At 43.9% G+C, this 21,130-nt stretch overlaps 3 protein-coding genes across 7 annotated transcripts; 1 reads left to right on the top strand and 2 right to left on the bottom strand.

Annotated features, from left to right (window-relative positions):
• Positions 1 to 698: 698 nt before the first annotated feature.
• LOC115374435 (discoidin, CUB and LCCL domain-containing protein 1) lies at positions 699 to 11,358 on the top strand. The gene is made up of 15 exons (XM_030073370.1): positions 699 to 852; positions 3,425 to 3,646; positions 5,213 to 5,350; positions 6,569 to 6,620; positions 6,715 to 6,787; positions 6,929 to 7,062; positions 7,175 to 7,212; positions 7,403 to 7,597; positions 7,815 to 7,927; positions 8,085 to 8,259; positions 8,370 to 8,459; positions 8,687 to 8,780; positions 9,043 to 9,080; positions 9,206 to 9,316; positions 10,325 to 11,358. Exons 1-15 carry the CDS (start codon positions 750 to 752, stop codon positions 10,723 to 10,725), a joined length of 1,977 nt encoding a protein of 658 aa, XP_029929230.1. The 5' UTR covers positions 699 to 749; the 3' UTR covers positions 10,726 to 11,358.
• LOC115374438 (oocyte zinc finger protein XlCOF8.4) lies at positions 11,019 to 15,091 on the bottom strand. Of its 2 annotated transcripts, XM_030073375.1 has the most exons (4): positions 14,766 to 15,091; positions 14,664 to 14,686; positions 14,269 to 14,539; positions 11,019 to 14,163 (listed from the first exon to the last, which is right to left on the bottom strand). In XM_030073375.1, the coding sequence occupies exons 2-4, from the start codon at positions 14,670 to 14,672 to the stop codon at positions 12,584 to 12,586; spliced, it is 1,860 nt and encodes a 619-aa protein (XP_029929235.1). In that variant the 5' UTR covers positions 14,673 to 14,686; positions 14,766 to 15,091; the 3' UTR covers positions 11,019 to 12,583. The 2 variants fall into 2 exon arrangements, with proteins under 2 accessions (XP_029929235.1, XP_029929234.1); XM_030073374.1 differs by lacking the exon at positions 14,664 to 14,686 and having other exon boundaries at positions 14,766 to 15,089.
• Positions 15,092 to 15,773: 682 nt separating this feature from the next.
• Positions 15,774 to 20,963, bottom strand: LOC115374427 (zinc finger protein 629). 4 transcript variants are annotated; one of them, XM_030073346.1, is made up of 4 exons: positions 20,625 to 20,963; positions 19,862 to 20,496; positions 18,553 to 19,517; positions 15,774 to 17,934 (listed from the first exon to the last, which is right to left on the bottom strand). In XM_030073346.1, exons 2-4 carry the CDS (start codon positions 20,478 to 20,480, stop codon positions 16,906 to 16,908), a joined length of 2,613 nt encoding a protein of 870 aa, XP_029929206.1. In that variant the 5' UTR covers positions 20,481 to 20,496; positions 20,625 to 20,963; the 3' UTR covers positions 15,774 to 16,905. The 4 variants fall into 4 exon arrangements, with proteins under 4 accessions (XP_029929206.1, XP_029929204.1, XP_029929207.1 ...); XM_030073344.1 differs by having other exon boundaries at positions 19,862 to 20,499; XM_030073347.1 differs by having other exon boundaries at positions 20,620 to 20,963.
• Between the last annotated feature and the right edge of the window lie 167 nt (positions 20,964 to 21,130).

Raw genomic sequence — 21,130 nt, forward strand, 5'->3', positions numbered from 1 at the left:
AGCATCTGTCCCGCTGTCACGAGAAGCGGTTAGTTCGCACGCGATGTGTAAATCGGTCAAACTGCTCTTATGTGAGAATGCAGGGCTCGCGGTGAGCGCCTGGAAGCACAGCACTGCACGTTCTGAACCGCATGAACATTATTGTCACTTTAAATGAGACAATCAAGCTGGGAAAAAATAGCGTCCAATTGTAAAATCACCATCCCATTGTTTTGTTGTGTCAGAGATCATCTGAGTATTTTTTTTTTTTTTAATCCCTAATAATTATGAAGGTATAAGCTGTCCATAACAGTTGGGTGCTCTGTTGTTGTTGTTGCGCATGTTTCACCAGAAGGTGGCAGGATTTCCACCTCATGATGGTACAAGGTTTGACGATATGGCTGCAGACCGAGGCAATTTTATCTTGGTCGGATTAAGAGTATATAGAATTAAATAATCCATGAATTTAACTTTTTGTGCAGTGTTTATTGAAATATGTGTGCCGAGTTTTAGGGGAAAGTGTGGCTCCAGGTTCAGTGTTGTCAACTTTGCAGCAGGGTGCACACATCCATCCCAGCTCACCCTTATTTGGGAATGGAATGCCCTTGGAGACTTTGATTGGCACAGACGCAGAGCCAATAGGGAGTGGACTCCGTGTTCATATGGCCAATAGTAAAATATTCAATCCCTCATAGTCGTAACTTTTACACAAACGAGAAGCCCGAGCGATCGGGGCTTGCAGCGACTTTCCGCGCTCGGCTCTGGAAATCATGCTTGCAAAGTGTGGAAACATCGGGGATGCTGTGAAGTCTCTCGTCGCCAGTTTGTGGATCACTGTTACCGTCTGCTCTTTAACTGCCCACGGACAGGAGGGTAAGAAATGTCTACTTTGTTGACCCTTTTTACTTCAGAATAAGCATTTCAACGAGCCTTTACTAACAGCAAGACATGAACAGCAAAAAGCAAAATATTCTCTTGTTATTTGATTTTTTGTTTTTTGTGTCATACTGTTGTTGGTTATTGATTAATTTATAGTGGCTTTAGACAAAAGTTTTGACGGATTTGAAATGGTCTCTTGTCGGTGTAAGTTTTGCTCTGTCCTGCAGTAACAAATTCACCTTACACGCACGCAAATGTCATGTATTTGTGGATCTTTGACAAAATAATACAGAATGAAAATGTAAGTCCAAAGGTCGATCGTGATGTCATGGTAGCATTCTGTAGATACTCTTCCCCTGTGCATGTTTACCTACCGAGCCCAGCTATCAGCTTACCTTTCCCACAGGTTTTTCAACACAGCAGTCAAGCCCTGCTCTCTGTTTACAGTGTCTCACGGTCTGAAAGCCGTCAGTAGGAGCCACAGTGACCATACATGCGCACAGACAGATGTAACAACAGTTTATTCCTGTGCAGACTATGACTGTGATAGCCAGACATACCACAAATAATTGTGTTGTTTTCTTTCTCTGCCTCTGCAGCTTTAGAGTTCCCCACAAAGGAAGATGATTAAGTCAGGGGTCAATTATTTACTCTGAATCACTTGGCTTTAGTTGGGAAAGCAGCATGGGGTTTACAGGGCAGGGCAGCACTACAGGGGGATCTTTTCTGCTTCATAGTTCATGATGGAAGGTGTTGTAATGTTGTGACTGACACAACAGCACAAGGCACTGTGGTGACAGGTAACACAGGTGAGCATCCTGTCTGCTAGTGTGGACCTGTAAGGACCTGCCAGCAATCCTTTAAATGGAGAACAGTATTGCTGAGGTGCGTTTGATTGACTGTCTGCTGTCCCCCCCCCCTACATACTCAGGTGGACTCCAGCACTGCTCTGTAATGCTAAACAATTATACCTACAGGTTCTTGACAAATACGACTCAAAGTTAATCAAAGTTCAGAAGGAAAAGAAGTAATTAAAGTAAACAACAGCCTGATTGGCAGACATGGTGTAAGGTGAGAGGCAGGACTCAGAGAAGGGATGATTACCAGCCACCCAGAACTTCCCCAGTAATTGGAGGAATGCTGCTGCTGTGGCCTCCCACCGGAAGGTGACACAGATCCACGCTCTGTTGCCCACGGTTACAGCATGTCGCCGTGGTATTTCCAGGGAATCCTGGGGGACATGAGGAGGGGCAATAACAGCCAAAAGTTTTTGGTATTAGAAAGAGGCCCAGTCAAAGAGCTGCCTGGCAGAAGGAGAGTAGCTTGTGTGATACAGGATGTGTGACACTTGGTGAGAGGAAGGTTATCCTCCAGCCGCCCCCGCTCTTGCCCATCAGTTCACCAGTACCCTTATATGGAAGACAAGGAGTGGGGACTGTGTGTAGGTTCAGACTGTTGCCGGTTCCCCCTTCAGGTTTTGACCATTCCTGGAACCCGTCACAGCTTGACCTTTTGTGAGTAGGTTTGAACTGCCGCCCCCACAGCACTTACCTCCGGGACCACTGAGAGACTTGACTCACCCGTTCTCTGTGACCCGCAGGGATTTCAGACAGCCTCGGGCTAAATTGTTGTGTTTTTCCGTTCCAATCAGAGAGTTAGTCACTGCAACCACAGATTGGAGTAAGGATGAATCAAAATTCAAGAAAACAATATTCACACGTAAATAAAATAATAATTAAATGTTTAACCAAACTGTTTTGAAACAGTTTGTTTATATATTGACTTTTTGTCTTCATTGAATGTGAAAAGCATATTTTACCCTCATAATGTCTTCAGTGTACATACAAATAGCAATAGTTTGGGCTGAGGGCTTCCCGTGCTGGCAGTTGTGTCATGTCGCGGTAATGATCCAAAGAGTATAAACATGCCCAGCCGTGGTATGCGTGCTCAGAGGAGACACATTTCTAAAATGGAGCCATAGCATTAACAAAACCCTTAATACTGTGTGTATTTAATTAAGAGAACAATTAACAAAACTGCCTATGGTAAAACTTTGATTTGAGACTTGCACTGTGCTCAAGCTGCTCAACTTCTCACACCTGCACATCAAGGGAAACTTGATTTGTCATATTTGTCATTACCCTTGAACACTTAATTTACAGTATATGAAAACAGTGCACTTTAGCATCAGATTTGCCTGGTTTCTAAATATAATGAATGAAGGGTTCTCATGAAGCTTTCAGGACAAAATGCTGTCTGGTTTATGAAGATTTTCTTCCTGTAAACTGTTGTCAAAAACATGTTTTGTTTGAAAGGATTACTGAATATCTAATTATTACGTTATCCTTCCCACTGTAGAATATTTACTTTCTCCCCATGTTTAATACATAAAAAACAAAAATAGATACAGCAGTCCTGTTGTCTAACAATAGATATGACAGTACTGTTGTATCTATTGTTATATGTTTTTTATGTCTTCCAATTTCTCATATCTTTTAAATTGTGAAACCAAAGGCAAATATTCACTTGTTAGACAATGAAGAGTTGTATTCCTGTTCATATTCAGGTAATGGCTGTGGGCATACAGTTTTGGGCACAGAGTCTGGCACACTGGCCTCTCAGAACTACCCGGGCACCTATCCCATGGACAGCTCATGTAAGTGGAGGCTTCGTGTGCCACCTGGGCGGATGCTGCGCCTCCTGTTTGGAGATTTTGACATTGAGAGCAGCCCAGACTGCGGCAATGGATCTCTCGTGATCACAGGAAACAACATGGAACTCAGCCTGGGTAAGACTGTAGATTTATTCCACAGAAAGCTGTGTGTTATCACTTCTCTTTTTCAGATGCATTTCGGTCCTTGCAATTTGGCATCACGACCTCTGATTGTCCTTTTGGATATTCCAAAACTCTTTAATGAACTTCTTCTGTTCCACGCGATCTCTGCCATCATTATGGATGACGGATAGAGCATGCCATTGCATTGACATAGTAGACATACCAAATTTCACAAGAGAAGCATGTCTTCCAACCAGGTGTATTAAGTCGTATCTTGAGGGCAAAAAGTTTTGACGACACACCAAGGTATGGGCTGATGGATCCAAGATAGACATAATCTGTTACCCTGCTTATTATGTAGTGTTTATTGTCAGATTCCAAAGTACCTACCTCAGGATTTTAGGCTTTGGGTCCCATGGGACACATTTCAGACTATCGGGCTTTCATAAGAAAGGGCTGTCAGACCAATGGAACGGCACCCTGACAAGCACATATTCTGTGCCTCAGTCTGCACCTTGCTCTGCCCTGTGTAGTTGGTGTTACGGGATTGAGACATGACAGGAAATGATTTGGTTGAAAACAGTCTGACTTGGGTCTTCCACATCTGCCAGTATGCATGCTGACATTTGGCACTAAAAGAGATTATGGCTGTGGTCTAAATATTTTCATATGACTTTCAGTGAAATCACTACATCTGTTCCCATTTCCAGAGTCTCTTGTGCTCTGTGGTTTCGTCTGCAGGCATGTGGATGTGCGTCTGGGAACAAGGTGGAAAGTTTGGTGTGTGGTAGGGATGGCTGGCACTAGAACTGATGTGTAATTAACAACCAATACCGATACTTGTCTAATTTAAAATGAGTGTTTAGTCGGGCTGCTTTATTTTTTACTTAAAGGGTACAGGCTAATGTTGCACTTTTAACTTAATATTCTTATTCTAATGGAGCTTGTATGATTAAATACCTGAAACCAAATGTTTATGTTTACTTGTTAGTTTTTATACTTTTTTTTTTTTTAATTTTGTGTGCTAAATATATGTTTTTGTCATTCAGTTCAGTGGTGTCAGCTACTACTGAATGAATGAATGAATGAATGCATTTTTATTTAAGTGTTGTGCACTCAAGGTGCCCAACCCGCATGGGCTTATAAGACACTAAACATGACAAACAGCACTGCATAGTGTGTAAACAGATAAACAAAACAACAGATAAACAAAAATAAAGAAAAACATACATACACTTATACCTACACATATGAACTACATACTGTATATATTACCAAATTCAAATCAAATGTACAGCACATTTTTTCTCTTTTCCCACGCTTTAGAAATAAAGTTACCTGTATGAAAACTCCTATTCTGAAACATAATTCAAGTTTTTCATAATCATCCAGGTAAAAGAAACCATTGAATAACAATCTAATTTTTTCAAAAAATACATGTCTAAGCTCATCGTACAGAGGACAAAGGAACACTACTGTTATTATCATTATGACCCCAGCGTGTTTTTTTTGTTTTGTTTTGTTTTTTTGTTTTTTGTCAAAGCATTTTAATTAATGCAATTTGTGGCTCATTCACAGGTCCAATGTGTGGGAAGCTTGATGCTTCACAGAAGAATGTGACAATTAACAGCAACGAAGTGACAATAACCTTCAAGTCAGGGCCACATCGCTCAGGACGGGGGTTTCTGTTGTCCTACACCACAGACCAGCACCCAGGTAACAGTGAGAGAAATTTGCTCACCTAACTCCCTCCAATGCACACAGCATCTGTCAGCTATTTGCAGCTGTTTGGTTAGTATTTGTCAAGTGCTCATGCCGTTATCGGTAAGTGTGTGCTGCTTAATACCAACATCTGTCATCATACCGCGGCTCTGAGCAAGAATAAGGCCATAAACAGTCATTACTAAAGCCAAGCACTGACTGATTGACTGTCTGGCTTCAATTTCCAGAAGTTGTTCATTTAGATGTTTACACCACAGTAATTTTAACACTGGCCTCCGTATGAATGATTGTTCTTGTGTGTGTATTGGTGGGTACGTGTGGGTGTGTGGCTGCTTATTGGCATGCATCCTCCATCCCTATCTTTGCTTCAGAGTGTTTGCTCAGAAAGCCGGCTCCTTCTCCCAGGCTCAATGGAGAGAGGCCTCGGGCTTCAATCTGCCTCTCTGAGTGGTTGGATAGCTATGTTGTTTCTCACTCCTCCTCCTCCTCCTCCTCCTCCTCCTCCTCCTAAGTCACATCGACAGCCTGTTAACTACTGCAACCCCACTCCCAAACCCATGTTTAGTCTACATCATTACTAATACCAGTACAGTTTTGGTGTGTACGTCAGTGCATGCATATATTAAGAACAAAATTATCACATGGAATGAGAGTATTATTTGTAGTGAGAGCATAGTGATTGTGTTGCAGTGATATAAAGGTTAAAATGACTCCATAACCAAGTGGAGTTGTGTAATCGTCAGTTGAATGGATGTATACTTGGAGATAGTTTCCTTTCCTCTGAGTGACGTGGTCTGTATGTACCATAGTTTCCTGTTTTTTACTGACTTGTTTATGAAATCCTGCAGTGTCTGGAGCCAGGCCTGAGTCCAGACATACAAATCACTCTCTGTTACACGTGATCATTCACTGTACTCGTGATTTGGGACAAAGGGCTTAGTCACATCAACACTGATGACCACTTGTCCCCCACTATGGCACGCTGAGAGCGGAGGAGTGTCTCACAGCATCACAGTATGTGGGAGGCAGCGGGGGAATGGGGGAGTGTAGGGAGACATAGTTACATCACAGTCACTTTTTACATTTTGATTCAGGTTGAGTTTCGGTGAAGTTATTTCGGCTGTGTCCACCTCTACATACTCTTTGAGAAAGTGTAAATTCATTTTGAAGTGTGTTAATTTGAATGCATGTCTGGTTGTCTTGCTATTGCAGATCTCATTTCTTGTCTACAACGAGGATCTCATTTTATGTCGCAGAGTTTTAGGTAAGTGGGTAACGTCTTCAATCCTCAGAATCCGAAGTAGCCCTTTTCAGTGAAAAAGTGAAAGTCTCTTAGATGTCATTCTCCTGTTCCTCAGTGTTTACTGCCCTGCTGGCTGTAAGAATGTGACAGGGGACATTTGGGGGAACTCTGAACAGGGTTACAGAGATGTAAGTATGCCACCAGTAATATTATCATGCTGCTTTTCATTTGGCTACATGCCAAGTTGTATCAGACTAGAGCAATGATTAGAGCTAGCTGCTAATTAAAATGCTCACTGCAAATGTTCCACATTCCCCCCTCTCTTGCAGACTTCAGTGCTGTGCAAGTCTGCGGTTCATGCTGGGGCAACATCTGATAGTCTGGGAGGGCGTGTCACTGTGATCTGTGGCAGGAGCCTCACACTCTATGAGGCCACCTTTGCCAATGGGATCCTGTCTAAGATGTGAGTTTGCTGTCAGCTGTAGGAAAAAATAAGTTTAAATAATATAGTGTATAAAGCTGTTTTCATTATGAGGGAACACTGACTGGTCTTAATCTCAATCATCTTTTGACAGGGGATCATTATCTGAAAAGAAGCTGCTATTCAGCCGAGGTATGAGCCAGCTTATAACAAAGGCATGAGATTTAACACTAACAATTCTCTTTTTTTTTCATCTGTGTAAAAACATATCTTCATATATAATTATTTCTCAATAAAAAAGTGAAGCCATGCAGGGATGCCACAAAAAATTTGTGGTGCAATAATGGTGGAGACATTATTCTTTCTTTTTTGTTTTCAACAGAATGCATGAGCAACTTGGCTGTGTCTGGTTTAAATGCCTCATCTTTACTGGAAAAAGTGGACAGTCAGGTACAGAGAATACACTGGTCCACCAGAAATACAGACTTTGCTGGAGAGTTTCCACCTTGGGCAGCTGACAAAAATGATCCAAATCCCTGGTTGGAGCTGGAGCTGACTGATAAAAGCACTGTCACAGGTTAGTTGAAAAATTAAAAACTAATTCTTCCCCTCTGCAACTGTGAATTTTGTGCGGTAATTCTAAGTTTGTTTCGAATATTTTATGAACTTTTATGTAGCGAAACATCATATCAGTAAGTTGCGTAACTTCCAGCAGTATCTTACTGTATTTTGCTGAAACCATCAGCATCATGTCTCAAATATTGCATTGAAAACTGCATGCTCTGTATTCTCAGGAATTATAACAATGGGATCAAATGAATTCTACGTAGAATCCTACATTCTTCTTTTCAGCAAAGACAGAAAGAACTGGAAGGTTTATAAAGGGGCACTCAGCAAAGAAAAAAAGGTAGGCACTACATTATTTTCACTCGTGTTCACTTGATGGTTGTTATCGCTGAGTACCCGGTAGTCCTGGCCTGACGCAGCAACTGAGTGAAGCAGAGAAGTGATTTTAGAAACCAGTGTTTTCTGTGAATGAGTGACATTATCTTCATGTTTTACAGGTGTTTGAGGCCCATTCTGACGGCCATGTGAGGGTTCTCAACAGCCTGTTTCCTCCTGTGGTGGCGCGGTTTATCCGGCTGCAGCCACTCAGGTGGCATGGCAAAGCCTCAGCTCAGGTCCAGCTCCTGGGCTGTCCTGCTGCCAGGGTCACACCAAGGTCCCGCTTGGATGGGGGTGAGCACTAGTCACAGCCAGTCAGCTAATCATGGAATAAACTCCTCTCTCTCTCTCTCTGTCAGTAATTTTGATATTTAATATGTCTTGTGTTGCTACCGGCTCTGCAGCATCTCCCTCCCTCAAAGTGAACATTGGCACAGTGCGGCCAACCTCAGCTCCCACAGAGGGTCCCATATTTGTTAAGGACAAAAGACTAAGTATGTACCTCTTTAATTCACCTTCATCATACAAGAACGTTGAGAATTAATGCTCATGTATTTTGTGAAGCACAGACTTCAAAGCTCCTATCAATAATACATAATATAAACAACAATAACAATGACATAAATTAACATTGTTTAAATTGCAATAAACTGCATTCCTGTACACTTACTAAGTATTTACTCATTCAGACAAGCTTATTGGTGTGCTCATGTCCCCATAGGCTCCAGTCAGCCAGTAATAGTGGCAGTGGGAGTGGTCCTGGGACTGATCATGTGTGTCAGTTGTCTGCTGGCTGGAGTCTGGTGGAAACGAAGGTTCTGTATTTAATCAATACTGCACACACACACTTTCCAACAGAGCTGATTATGTATGACATGTATGTAAGACAGTTCCCAAACATTAATAGCTATTCCTGTATTACTGTATAAGTTGTTTTTGGTTGCTACCAAAAAGTAAGGTGCTAAACTCATCATAGTGATTATAACTATTCTCTGGTTTTATTTTAGCACACTTTGTTAATGGCAATTAGTATTTATAATATTTTAAAGTTTGGGCCTGTTCTCCTTATCCATATAGGAAAAAAGATGCACAAATGAAGTACTCCTTACCCAAAGGTAAGCCAAGTGCTATTAAGCCTTTTTCCAACATTTTATGCTCTCCTGTAAGGGAGCCTCTGACAGTGTGTTTGTGTATGTGTGTGTGTGTGTGTGTGTGTGTGTGTGTGTGTGTGTGTGTCCAGTGGGTTGTCAGAGTTTCCAGGGGAAGAGTCTTTCCTGCCCACAGTCGGAGCTTATCTCTTACCCTCTGGAGCGAAGTGTCCATGACGCTCTACCTAACCCCCCTCTCAATGGTATGACTGTACAAACAATTTGTCCATTTCACAGAACACAATGAAACAGCTAAGGGGCACCATGCCATCAAAGAGACCCTGCATCTGAGCCGTTCAAAAAGTTATTATTGCATGTTGCCTCTAATGTTGCACTAATTCACTGCAGCACTTGAATCAAAAGAATAATGGTTTCCTTTTCCAGTCCAAAATTGAAAGAACCGCGACAGCCACATTAATTTGATTGATCAGTTTTTAGCTCTGCCTCCCATCCTCCTTTCTTCCCTCCCTCAACAGCCTCTGGCTTCACTGGCCAGTTTGAGGAGCTCAGACCAGTCTTGACAGGCAAACAGCTTTCTCCACGGGCTGTCCATTCTTTCCCCTGGCTCAGCCCGTCACCCAGTTGCAGTATAAACATTCCTTTCTTTGGTCCACAGGGCCTCTCTGAAAGAGACCCTTTAATTGGAGCTCGATAAAGGGCACTCAGCCTACTCTCCCCCCAGCCTCCCCCATCCCCTCCCCCCAGCAAGGGGGCCCTTCACTGAGAGGTCCAGTGATAAACAGCCCTCTCTAAAGCCTGTCTAATTAAAATAGCTCTGGCTCTGAGGTTCCCTATGGGTTTTGGGTAGAGTTGATGCCCCCCACATCCCAACCTCGTCTACTGGGGTGAGGGTAAGGCTCTGGCTGGGGTCTAACTGAGTGCTCCGCTGTCAGTCCACCCCCTGTCATTAGAGAGCACATTGTGTGTGGCCAGTCAGCTCATGCAGGCATTCAACAATGGTCTGGTATGAGACTGGCTATGAGTTTGAAAGAAGTATTTTCAAGACATTGCAGTATAAGATACAAAATGAACAGCGGCATTTTGACTTCTACCAGCAAATTGACATGCTGTTGGGCAATGCAGTTTGTGCTTTTGTGTTAAACTGAGAGCATCCTTTTACCAAATTAATGGTGTAGCAGTGTAATGGTTCTTGCAGCATTACGGATTTAAATAATTCTTGTTATGTCTTTCATATTTATCAATCTCCCCAGATTATGCTGAGCCTGGTGTTGCATCTATTGGACAGAAGATTGGGTCAACGTTTCGGCCTGCCCTAGATGAGGGCTACACCACCCCCTTCACCTTCAACCATTATGACACGCCTGGCAACCTGCCAGAATATGCCAAGCCACTCCCCCCAGAGCCAGAGTATGCCACCCCATTCAGTGAGCAGCCCTCAGAGTCCAACCTTCCTGTACCGACGCCCAGTAGTGGTACCAGGACAACATCCACCCATGTTCAGTATGACTGCCCCTCACACAGAGCGCTGTCCAATGGCTACTGCACTCCTTCTCTTAATGCCAATGGCCCACGGCCAGCCAGTGCTATTTACGCTGAGCCCCAGTCCTCTGACTCCTTACTACAGAAGCACACATATGAGGAGCCTTTCTGAAAACACCGAGCTCAGACCGGGAGAAACAAGACTCATAGTATGGCCTCAAGTGGACACTGACCTGGGACAATGTTATCCCTACTGTACTAATGCTAATAGGCCTGACATTCCCTTAAGTAATGTACTCAATGTTGGGGAGTCATTGTGGATCACTATGCATAAAAAATGAGGGTAAACTTACAGCACACAATGATCTGAGAGCCATACACAAAGACTTTTGTCAAGGTCCTGCAGTCGTTCATTCTGCTTTGAAATACCTTATGCTGCACAGAGAACATGCAGGTAATACAAAGTGTCTCAGAGATAATGTTTATTGATGAAATGTTATTGTTTTATTCACAGACTGCACTTTCAGAGACTCATACAGCAATGTATGCTTCAGAATAATAATCTATTTAATAGATTAATAGCATAAAAAAGGCATTGAATATGTATCACCAGCATCTAACTTTTTGCTCTCACAATATATAACAAGCAGGTCATTGTATGATATGATAATACAAACAATAACATGTTTTACATACCATATTGGAATTACAGGACAAGGTATAACAAAGTGGTTGATATGTAATTGCTGTGATTATATATATGACCACTAGATGGCTCTATTGAGCTATAAACGTTTCACAACAATGGATTGTCTTTACAACCTCTCCACCGGTCCTCCAGCATTCATCATGAAACAAATGAACAGACGTTGGTTTAAAAATAAATGCAGAACTTGTATTAGACACAAAGGCACAACGAGCAAGGTGGCGTAGTGATTAGAAAAAGTGCCTTTCAAATACTTGAACGCTCTTCAACTCTAGGCGTGGAGTGGGGCAACCAGAAAGATTAATTTCTCCTTTGGGGATTGGTCTTAGTAGCACAAACGAGATACATCAAAGGATAACGGCAGTGTTTGCGATGTGTATGTTGCATTCTTGACTTGATAGAATTAAGTACCTCAGACCATTACACAGCGTCTGCAAAGATGCAGCTGCAAAGAAATAATTTGGAAAATACTAATCAATGCTGCAGCACACACAAATTATTTTTTATTCGCCACTTTGTCCTTTCTTTTTCACTTTCTTTTTCATACGAATTCTATTCCATTTCACAAAGAACAAAATATATTTTTTCTTCATTTCAAGGTATTCTGTTTAATAAGGGACAGATGGCAGTGGTAAAGCCCAAGTACCCACAATAATGGTAATAATAATGATAATAATAATAATAATAAGTTGGCTAGGTTTTGAAGTGTCATATTTTGTGATTGCTCTATTATGCAACAATACAGCTATGGAGATCAATACAGTGGTGGATATGGCATTACAATGGTGATTTAGGTTGGCTAGTAAAGTGTTCAAGGTTATTTTAAGGAAATGAAAGCCCACAGCAGTGAAGAGTCAGCACAAACACACTACCAAATACCTCAATAACAGGAAAAGGGATCTGAGGTATTAACTCCTATTAAGGTAAGAATAAAATATGATGTATTATGACAGAAATGTCATTTATCATTAAGGTGCTAAATAAGGAGACTGCCATGTGTCTGCTCTGTTCTGAGAGTCAAAACGTGTGAAGATTCTGCATTTAAGCGAACTACGTTTCCTTAAAATCCTTGCAAGACAGAAAAATGTAATTTCTCACTTGACGTATGAATTTTAACCCAACAGCTTTACAAAGTAGTACACAGTATCAAAGAGAGTTCTACAAGTGGAAAAACAAAGCCATGAATTATTTTAAACATGTACTTTCAAAACTGTATGTTAAAATACCATTCACCCCAGTATGTTGATTTTGCCAGCTTCAGCCCTGTACCCCCCGATCTTTCATGTGCCATCACCAACAACATTAATTCACTTTTCTAACTCCACTATGATCCTGCACCCTCTGTGGCTGTCCCTTTCCTCTGTCCCTCCTCTTTCGTGGCCAGCTCTCCTCCATCAGAGGAGTAGTGCGCCAGGGTCTGGTGTCTGTTCCTGGAGGGGGCGTCCTTAAAGCGAAGGCCACAGTCCTCACATGTATACAGCCCGTCCTTGTTGCTGCCTGGGTTTGCCCTCTCAGATTGGGACTTGCTGGCTGGTCTGCCTCGGAAAGCAGATTCAGGATGAGCTGCACTTGAAGTAAGAGGAACTCTGGAAGCCAGGACAGCATGGGAGTCACTCTCTGGGCTGTTGCATGTATTTAACCCAGTGCTGGTGGGAGGGCCAGTCCTGGGACGCCCAGCAGCCACAGGTGGATTACCATGGCCTGCTGGTCCTCGATACACACCCCCAGCTCTAGCTCCTCCACCCTGTTCAGCTGGCAACCCATGGACTGTCCGGTGGTGGAAGCGGATGCCGGAGCGGTTGGAGAAGCCTTTCCCACAGAGGCCACAGATGAAGGGCCTCTCTCCTGTATGGATGCGGGTGTGAATCTTTAGAGCCCCTGACTGGGTAAAACTTTTCCCACACTGGTTACAGCGGTAGGGCTTCTCTCCAGTGTGCGTCCTCTGGTGGGCCCGGACCCCAGCCAAATGAGGGAACCCCCTACCGCAGAACGCACAGGAATAGGGCCTTTCACCTGTGTGAATCCGCCTGTGGATCTTCAGAGCCCCCGACTGGCTAAAACTCTTCCCACAGTCAGAGCAGGTGTAAGGCCGAGCGCCAGTATGCACGTTGAGGTGGATGCGGAGGTTGCTGTGTGAGTTGAAGGCCCTGCCACACTCCGTACAGAGGAAGCCGGCCGGTTTGTGGGCGTGCTCAGAGCGCTGGTGCTGCAGAAGCTGGGAGGGCCGCGAAAAGGAGGCAGAGCAATGCATACACGGATGCAGCAATGACAAGGCCATGGTGGTCCTACCCCTCTCCTCTTGATGGTGAGTGTGAGTCTGGCCATGCTGGTGGTGGCAGACCTGAGTACAGGCAGGAAAGGAACGCTGGCAAGACAAGCAGGGAAAAGAGCCAGGGAGCTGTGCAGGGTGCGAATGGGAGTGGGCTAGCTGAGGGCAGGGTAAACAAGAGGTTAGAGGGCAGTGGTGATGATGAACATGATGGTGGGTGTGAGAAAATGGGGAGTCTGCTCCTTCCTGGTGACTCAGTATCTGGCCACAGGTCTGGAGGCTGCGGTGACAACACAAACAGGGGAACATGGGGATGTGGGACATGGAGCCTCTGGATGGAGAGGTATCAGAGCTGTGATCAGAAGCTAGGCTAGGGCTGTGACTCCCAGTCTCTTTGTCCTTCCTCTGGGGCTGGCTGGAAGGCGTGGGCTCTAACTGAGATGTGGTAGTGCTGCTGGGTTCATTGGTGTCCTCTCCTGATAAGCACAGACTCAGGCTCATGGCAGAGGTACTGCTAAGGTCTTTAGGGTGGCATGCTGTATCTGAGCGTGGCTGTGAAGATTGTCTGGGTTTTAAAGTCTCAAAGGAAGAAGTGGAATAAGGGCAGCCGGGGCAGGTGCAGGCATGATGGACATCTATGCGTAAAGAAAAATAGATTGCAATGAACTGATTTTGCAATAAAATGAAGCGATGAGCGAAATCACTTCCAACATCCTGTATTTGGACTCATTGGTTCTCACCTTCCTGTCTGTCTCTGACCTCTCCCCGCCTCTCTGCTGCCCCAGACAGAAGGCGTCGCTCGTGGCATGGGTCTGGCTTGTCCTGGGCTGGCCTTGTTTGGGTGAGAGGTTCAAGCTGGACACCTCTGAGCCCCAGAGCATCACCTCCAGCCACCCCCCATGCCACATGAAGTACATCAGTCTGTTCCTTCAGTGACTGACCGGAGCTGTTTCCAGATGTGATAAGATCGCCAATGAACTGATGCATCTCCATCCAGGAGCACTGACCATGCTGCAATTGTAAATAAACGGGAATGAATAGAAAAGCGGGGTCGCCTTATCAATAAGCAGAAGCATTGTTTTGGGCAGTGTGCAGCTATGGGACCTTAAGTCGTGCGTGCTATAGCATTACTTACATGCTTCATCTCGATCTGGAGACCTTTGATTAAAAAAATAATAAAAAATAAAGTCTACGTATTAACATAATTTTCAAGCAAAGGAGGGATTCGCCTACTTACAACGTCAGCGCCCTTGTCTTTGTCCATGTAACTCACGTAAGGCTATATATCCGGCGCTCGATCACAGACCTATAATCTACGTTTTGAATTATTCGGATACTTGTGTTCATAAACTGCTAGAAACTTGCGAAAAAATCGCGTAAAAGCTCCCCGACACCCACTCATCCCTACTATGCTCCCGTAAAAACATCGTCACCGGGCGGACAATGTATTTCCGGGGCTTTTTACCATGTGACACCATCAGTCTTCGTGTTTCAGTCTTCTCGCCGAGCCTCCACCGATTTTCTCAAATAAACGCAATTTCTATGTTCTTTTAAATACCGATATAGCAATGCCATCCTATTTTAAAAGCGCACCGTGCGAAAGTCACCATCCTGGAAGAACACCAGCGATGTTTTGTTAATAATACATCCTGACACATTAAATCCCTGCGGAAAGCGATTTTTTTTTTGTTCCCAGCAAAGCGAGGGGGATTTCCTTGTATTCATCCTCTACTCCTTTTCCTAATTTTTGCCATAACAAACTGAAGCCAAACTCTAACCTCAACTTTAACCAATAAGCACGCAAAATGTTTAAAAAATGAATTTGCCTATCTTGAAAGAATTACACCTAGGGGAATATAACAACTTTTATTTAGGGATTTTCCCATGACTGATACTGACCATCTGTTGAGACAGAAAGTGATGGGGATATTTCACATGATATCATTATTTGTATTTTCAAAAGCAAACTATCATACCGGACAAAATAGCCAAGTCTGAATGTGTTAAGTAACCTAAACTGGTGTTTACTTGTGACTGGTACTTTTTTTTTTTTTTCGTGGTGTGTCTGTGGGTGTTGTTAGTTTGTTAAATCATAAATTCATGATAAACGGTTCTCCAGTTGGCAGAATGGGTGTAGGGCCACAGAGCCAAAAAGCCAAACCTGGGTTGCAGTGATACACAAGTACACACTTGTCATCCTGCTGACTGAGCAATAAGAGTTATAAAAATGCCAGTGTGCTGAGCATGAACCGGGCCTATAAATCATTTTATTGACAGCCCTAAGAAAACAAGGATATACTGTACCTGCAGTCTGAAAATGCATTCAGCAAAACCACACAATGTAATACGTGATGAAGGTGACAGAATGCATACCTCGCTTCGCATCCACAAGATACTAAATATGGAAATAACTCAAGAAATGAAACACCCACACACCCCCATGTAAATACATTATGGAGGCACTCAGTATTATTACTCAATATTAGGCAGGTACAAAACAGCTGAAAAGATGGTAGTTAGAAACCCTGAAACTGAAACAATGAAAAGTCTGTTTCACTATTATACCAACAGGAAAAAATATTCAAGTGATGTTTGACAAATCACAAACTGCAAAACAGTGATTCCACTGCTACATAAAGGAAACACAGATAGTGATCAAGAATGCTTTTTAATGCCGTGAGTGCTCTTCCCTTGTACCATGTGGCTATGGCTAATACTATTTCCTAGATTCAACCTATTGCCGTCTGTTCACTGTGGGCTCACCAGGTGAGGTGAATTTTTCTGATAGCCCAGGCTTTTTATTGAAGAAATGAACCTCTGGAGAGGAGCTAATCAACCATAAGCATAATCCAAAAATGTAAACTGAACAAATCCTGTTATAATCTAATGCAGTGTTGTGCCAAAGTGGACTAAAAAGAAAAGATGAACTACACAGAAAGCAGAATGTGCTATAACTCCATTTCATGGATCAACGTTGCCTTCTGTGCAAGATTTTAATTCAAATTAAAAAATAAAACATATTAATGTTCATAGAGTTGTGTAGTAAATACAATATAAGGTGCGATGCTTGAACTATAGAAGTAAAGATCATTTTTCCTAATGTAAACTAAATGTCACTCTGTCAACTGCTAGACACGCCAGGTGTAAGCCTTTTCAATACAAACCTCAACATAAATGAAAAAAGGGGATCTATATGTAAGCAGATATACTAAGTAAGACAGAAATATATACATTACCCATTGGTATATAATTCTGGCTGTAGATTATCACCTACATTCTGAGTTTACATGACTAGAAGTAAGAAAATGTGTCCTTTGTAGTGTTTAAGTACATAACATGGTGGAGAAATCTGAGTTTTATTCTCCACTTTCACGTCCTCATACAGTAAAAACCTCTTTGTGTCCATTGTTAAGGCCTTCTTCTGTTTCAGTGAGCTTCTTGTCAGCATCAGTATGGACAACAGCGCAGGCAGGGCTTGGCTCATCGACCTCCATTTTTATTTCTCTGTCTGGCTTCCATGCTGTCGGCAGCACGTCTGGGTCATAATCAGGAGAGGGAGGCTCTTTCTTAATATCAGTTATTAGGCCAGGGGTGGTTGTGCTAGTGTCAAGAGGCGACAAAACCGTGGCATTTGATTTCATCTGCTTCAGTCTATCCATCTCTGCTGTGTTATGCAGATTCTTTACACATTGTTTTTGATTTGCTTTTAAGGTAGTCTCTTCTCTATCAACAGATTGGAATGTTTTCCCCTCAATGCCATTAGCCACATGTGAGAACTCAGGGTCCTCTGGCTCACTTTTAACAAGGGGAGGACCTGCAGTCAGTGCAGACATGGTTGAGGTAGATTTTTTAGACAAATCCAGAGGTGCTACATAGCCTGGGTCCTGTTTGTTTCCTGTTGCCAATCCAAAAGGGACATCTAAATGTAGCTGCACTCCTGGGGCACAGTTCATACCAAGGCATGTGCTGGCCTCATGCAGCTTGAGTTCATTTCTCGAAGTGGGCTGGAGAACCATGTGAGGCTGGATGTGGGTCTGAGGAATGGGTAGTACCTGAGGGATTGTGGGTGGAAATGCCAGGCTATTGGCTAGAGTTGAGCTGACAGGGACAAACAAGACGAGATTAGCCCCGAGAGGTGGCTGTTTGTCAAGGGTTAGCTGCCACAACCCCCCTTCTGGTCGAGAGCCACTGGAAACTGCACCGGCCACACCCTTTGTTCTACCAGAGTCCTTTACTGGAGCAGCAGGGTTGTTTGAACCATTAGCAAGGGTGGTGGCTGCTGGTTTTGCTGAGTTAGATGTGTTTGTTGGGGGTGGTGCTAACAATGACTGTTTTCTTCTTGGCTGAGGTGCAGGCTTCACAGGCGGAGGAGTGCTCTTTGGGGTCACGCGTTTCTTAGAAGCTTTCTAAAATGGAGAAGAAGAAAAAAACAATCATAACTTACAAACCACAAAGATATGACAGAATTTGACAGAAAAAAAAGCAGAAATGATCAATGTACTGTACAATGTAATGTGTTGGACAACCAGCACCAAGCTGCCAGAACAGGTTCAGTGCACCCTGGCATAGATTGTAAAAGTACCTTGCTAGCTTTTTTCTGGGGTATTCTGTGTGGGAAACATAATCAAAGGCTCCAAAAAATAATTATAATAATAATCATATCCGACCAACGTCTTTTTCAGTGAGGCTCAGGCCATAGCAACATAATCTAATAATAAAATTCATAATCTAGGGAGGGTGCAGGCAGGAGTGGGACAAAAAAAATGTTTTATGTGAGTGGGAGGAGGACAAGATGACATTTTTGCAGGGGCAGAGCAGAATCTTGCAAAAGTGAGTTTTAAAAATGTGTCCCATGCAGAGCTCTAGACCCACATCATCAAAACACCATATGAGGCAATATCTGAAAAGGAAGCTGAAGTGGTGGCTCACGGTGGCCCAACACCATTTTCGGTAGGGTTTTCTTTTGCCCCCTGTCTGTGCACAGTTCTCAACAATCTCACGTCAACATGATGTCTGTAACTCACCACAGGTGGAGGTGTTTTTCCACAGGTCCTAAGGTGGCTGTCATAGCTCTGCTGGTGGGGAAAGCCCACTCCACAGCTCTGACACAGGCAGGGCCTCGTGCCGGCATGACCGCCCATGTGGGACATTAGCAGCAGGGCTGAGCGGAAGCCCTTTCCACACTCCGCACAGCTCAGCACCCTCTGGTGAGCCCCAGCATGCTTCTTCAGCTCTTCTGCTGTGGCGAAACTCTGGCCACACTCCAAACAGCGGATCTCATCGCCTTTGGGTTCCTGGTGGCCCCAGCAGCCGGTGTCCTTTTTGTGCTTTTGGAAGTCCGCCTGGCTACGAAACACTCCCAGACAGGCCACACAGTGAATGCGCTGAGGTTCACACTTGTGTTGGCGGTACAGCTTTGCCAGGCGGAAGTGGCAGCGGCATCGCACACAGGTGTATGGCAACAGACCCAGATGGGAGAAGCTGTGTTTGAGGAGAGCGTTCTTCTTGGTGAAGCTCCTGGCACAGTCTGTGCAACTGTACCTGTGATGGCAAATCTTTTTTTGGTGACGCGTGAGGGATTTCTGGCTGGAGAAAATACGGCCACACGACTCACATACAAAGCTGCCCAGGGTGCGCTTGTGCCACTCCACATGCCACTCACACTCTTTCAGGTCGGTGAATATACGCTTGCACAGGTCACACTCATAAAACTTCTTTTCAAAGTGAGTTGTCGACAGGTGGCACTTCAAGCCTTCCTCTGACTTAAAGCTCGTCAGACAGATGCGGCAGAGCAGAGGATCCGCTTTGGACTGGGCATGCGTGCGCAGGTGGACGCGGTAGTTGGAAATCTGGCAGAAGCGTTTGCCGCATTCAGCGCAGCAGTACGGTCGTGCCCCAGTGTGCAGGTTCATGTGATCTTGTAACTTGAAATTGGAGGGCAGCTCAAGGTCACAGACACCACAGCGGTAATCACCCGAGTGACTAGAGTCTGGGAAAAAGGAGAGGAAAAATGTAAACACGCAAATGCAAAAACAGAATACTTAAACCAGGAATTCACATGAGAAGGCAGTGGGGAAAATATGGGTTAGACTATGTGAAACACAAGTGGAAAATGGCATAATGCACAAAATGTGTATTTGCTATCACTCTTGCTGCAAGTCAAAAACACTTCAAATAATGACATGGACACAAAATAGGCACTTATGTTTGTTTTGGTGCACTATACGCTTTCCCACCTATTTCCATAAACTAAGTCAGCACATGCTTTGTCAACAAATCAGTACAAAACAAATATATGGTTTTGAGATTCCGCATGCATTTAATCGATCATACCGCTGTTTATCCCTTCTTCTTCCTCATCGTCGTCCTCCTCTTCCTCATCCATCTCCGACACCTCACTGTCATCTGACTCATTCTCCACACCCTGCACTCCCTCTGTTGAATTTCCTTCTGTTTGTCCGTCATCTTTTTTCTGGCTGTGCTCCATCTCTTCTGCTGTCAGCGGCGGAGTTTCATTGGTTCCTCGTCCGGTGGTTGAATTAAAATCAGTGTCTGGACCACCAGGCAGCACAGGAAGCGCAGTGCCATCAGCTGCATCAACAGGCCCCGCACTGACAGGCTGTTTGTCCTGCAGACTTGGTGGGACATGTGGAGCTGTAGTGCATGGTGTTGTCTCAGGCGGGCGAGACACAGGAACTAGTTTGTCTTGTTCCACAGCAGCAGCAGGAGCAGCAGCCGGTGGATCCTCAGCTACCGACTGGTGGCCTCTGGTCAGCTGTCCTTTTGCAGATTGGGCTGAAACCGGAGTGGGAGAGTGACTGTGCGAGAGCGGGGCGTCAGATGGTGCTACAAGGCAGGAGGATGTTTCTTTGACAGGCGTCTCCAGTGGCTCCAAAATGTCAGGAAACCCCAACTCTGTCAGCTGGATGTCGAGGGTGTACTCTGAGGACATGACTGCTTCCTGTAATCTGCTGGGATTATTATGCATTATTATGCATGTTAATAAAGTTTATCATTAATCATGGTTGATGTTTAAATCCAAATATTTGCTGATAAATGAGTGGATAGTTTTGTCACAACCACACACTCACCTTACCTTTGACTCTACTACATCTACTGAAATCTTCTTTTTTCTACTTCTTCTTCTGTTAATGGCGGCAGGAAAAACACACCTTCCTAAATGACACCAACGTGCAACCTGGCTGATTGTGTTGATACTGACTACCTCATTGTCCTGTCCAGGAAGCAAATTGTGAGGCAGGCAATTGTGACTTCTTAACAACTAGACAAACGCCTTCATCCTCGAAGTAAGAGTCTTAACTTTGCGAAAACTAAAGTCGTGAACGACCAAACGTGAGCTTTACCGATTCCACGTGAGATTAGTGCGATTACCATGACGGCGAAGCGGCTAGCTAGCTAGCTGGCAACAAACTCACTTGCCTCTCTGCAAAAAAAAGAAAAAAAAAAACTCAAAACAAAGGGAAGTGTAGAGATGACTGGTGACACTGGAGCACCCCTACTGTCGTGGAGTGGTATTGCATGCCATTAAAACAATACATAAAATAATTTATGATCACACAGAGCAAGTGTGAAATGGTAAGA

Source organism: Myripristis murdjan, chromosome 16, assembly GCF_902150065.1.
Source record: "Myripristis murdjan chromosome 16, fMyrMur1.1, whole genome shotgun sequence".
Classification (NCBI taxonomy): Eukaryota; Metazoa; Chordata; class Actinopteri; order Holocentriformes; family Holocentridae; genus Myripristis; species Myripristis murdjan.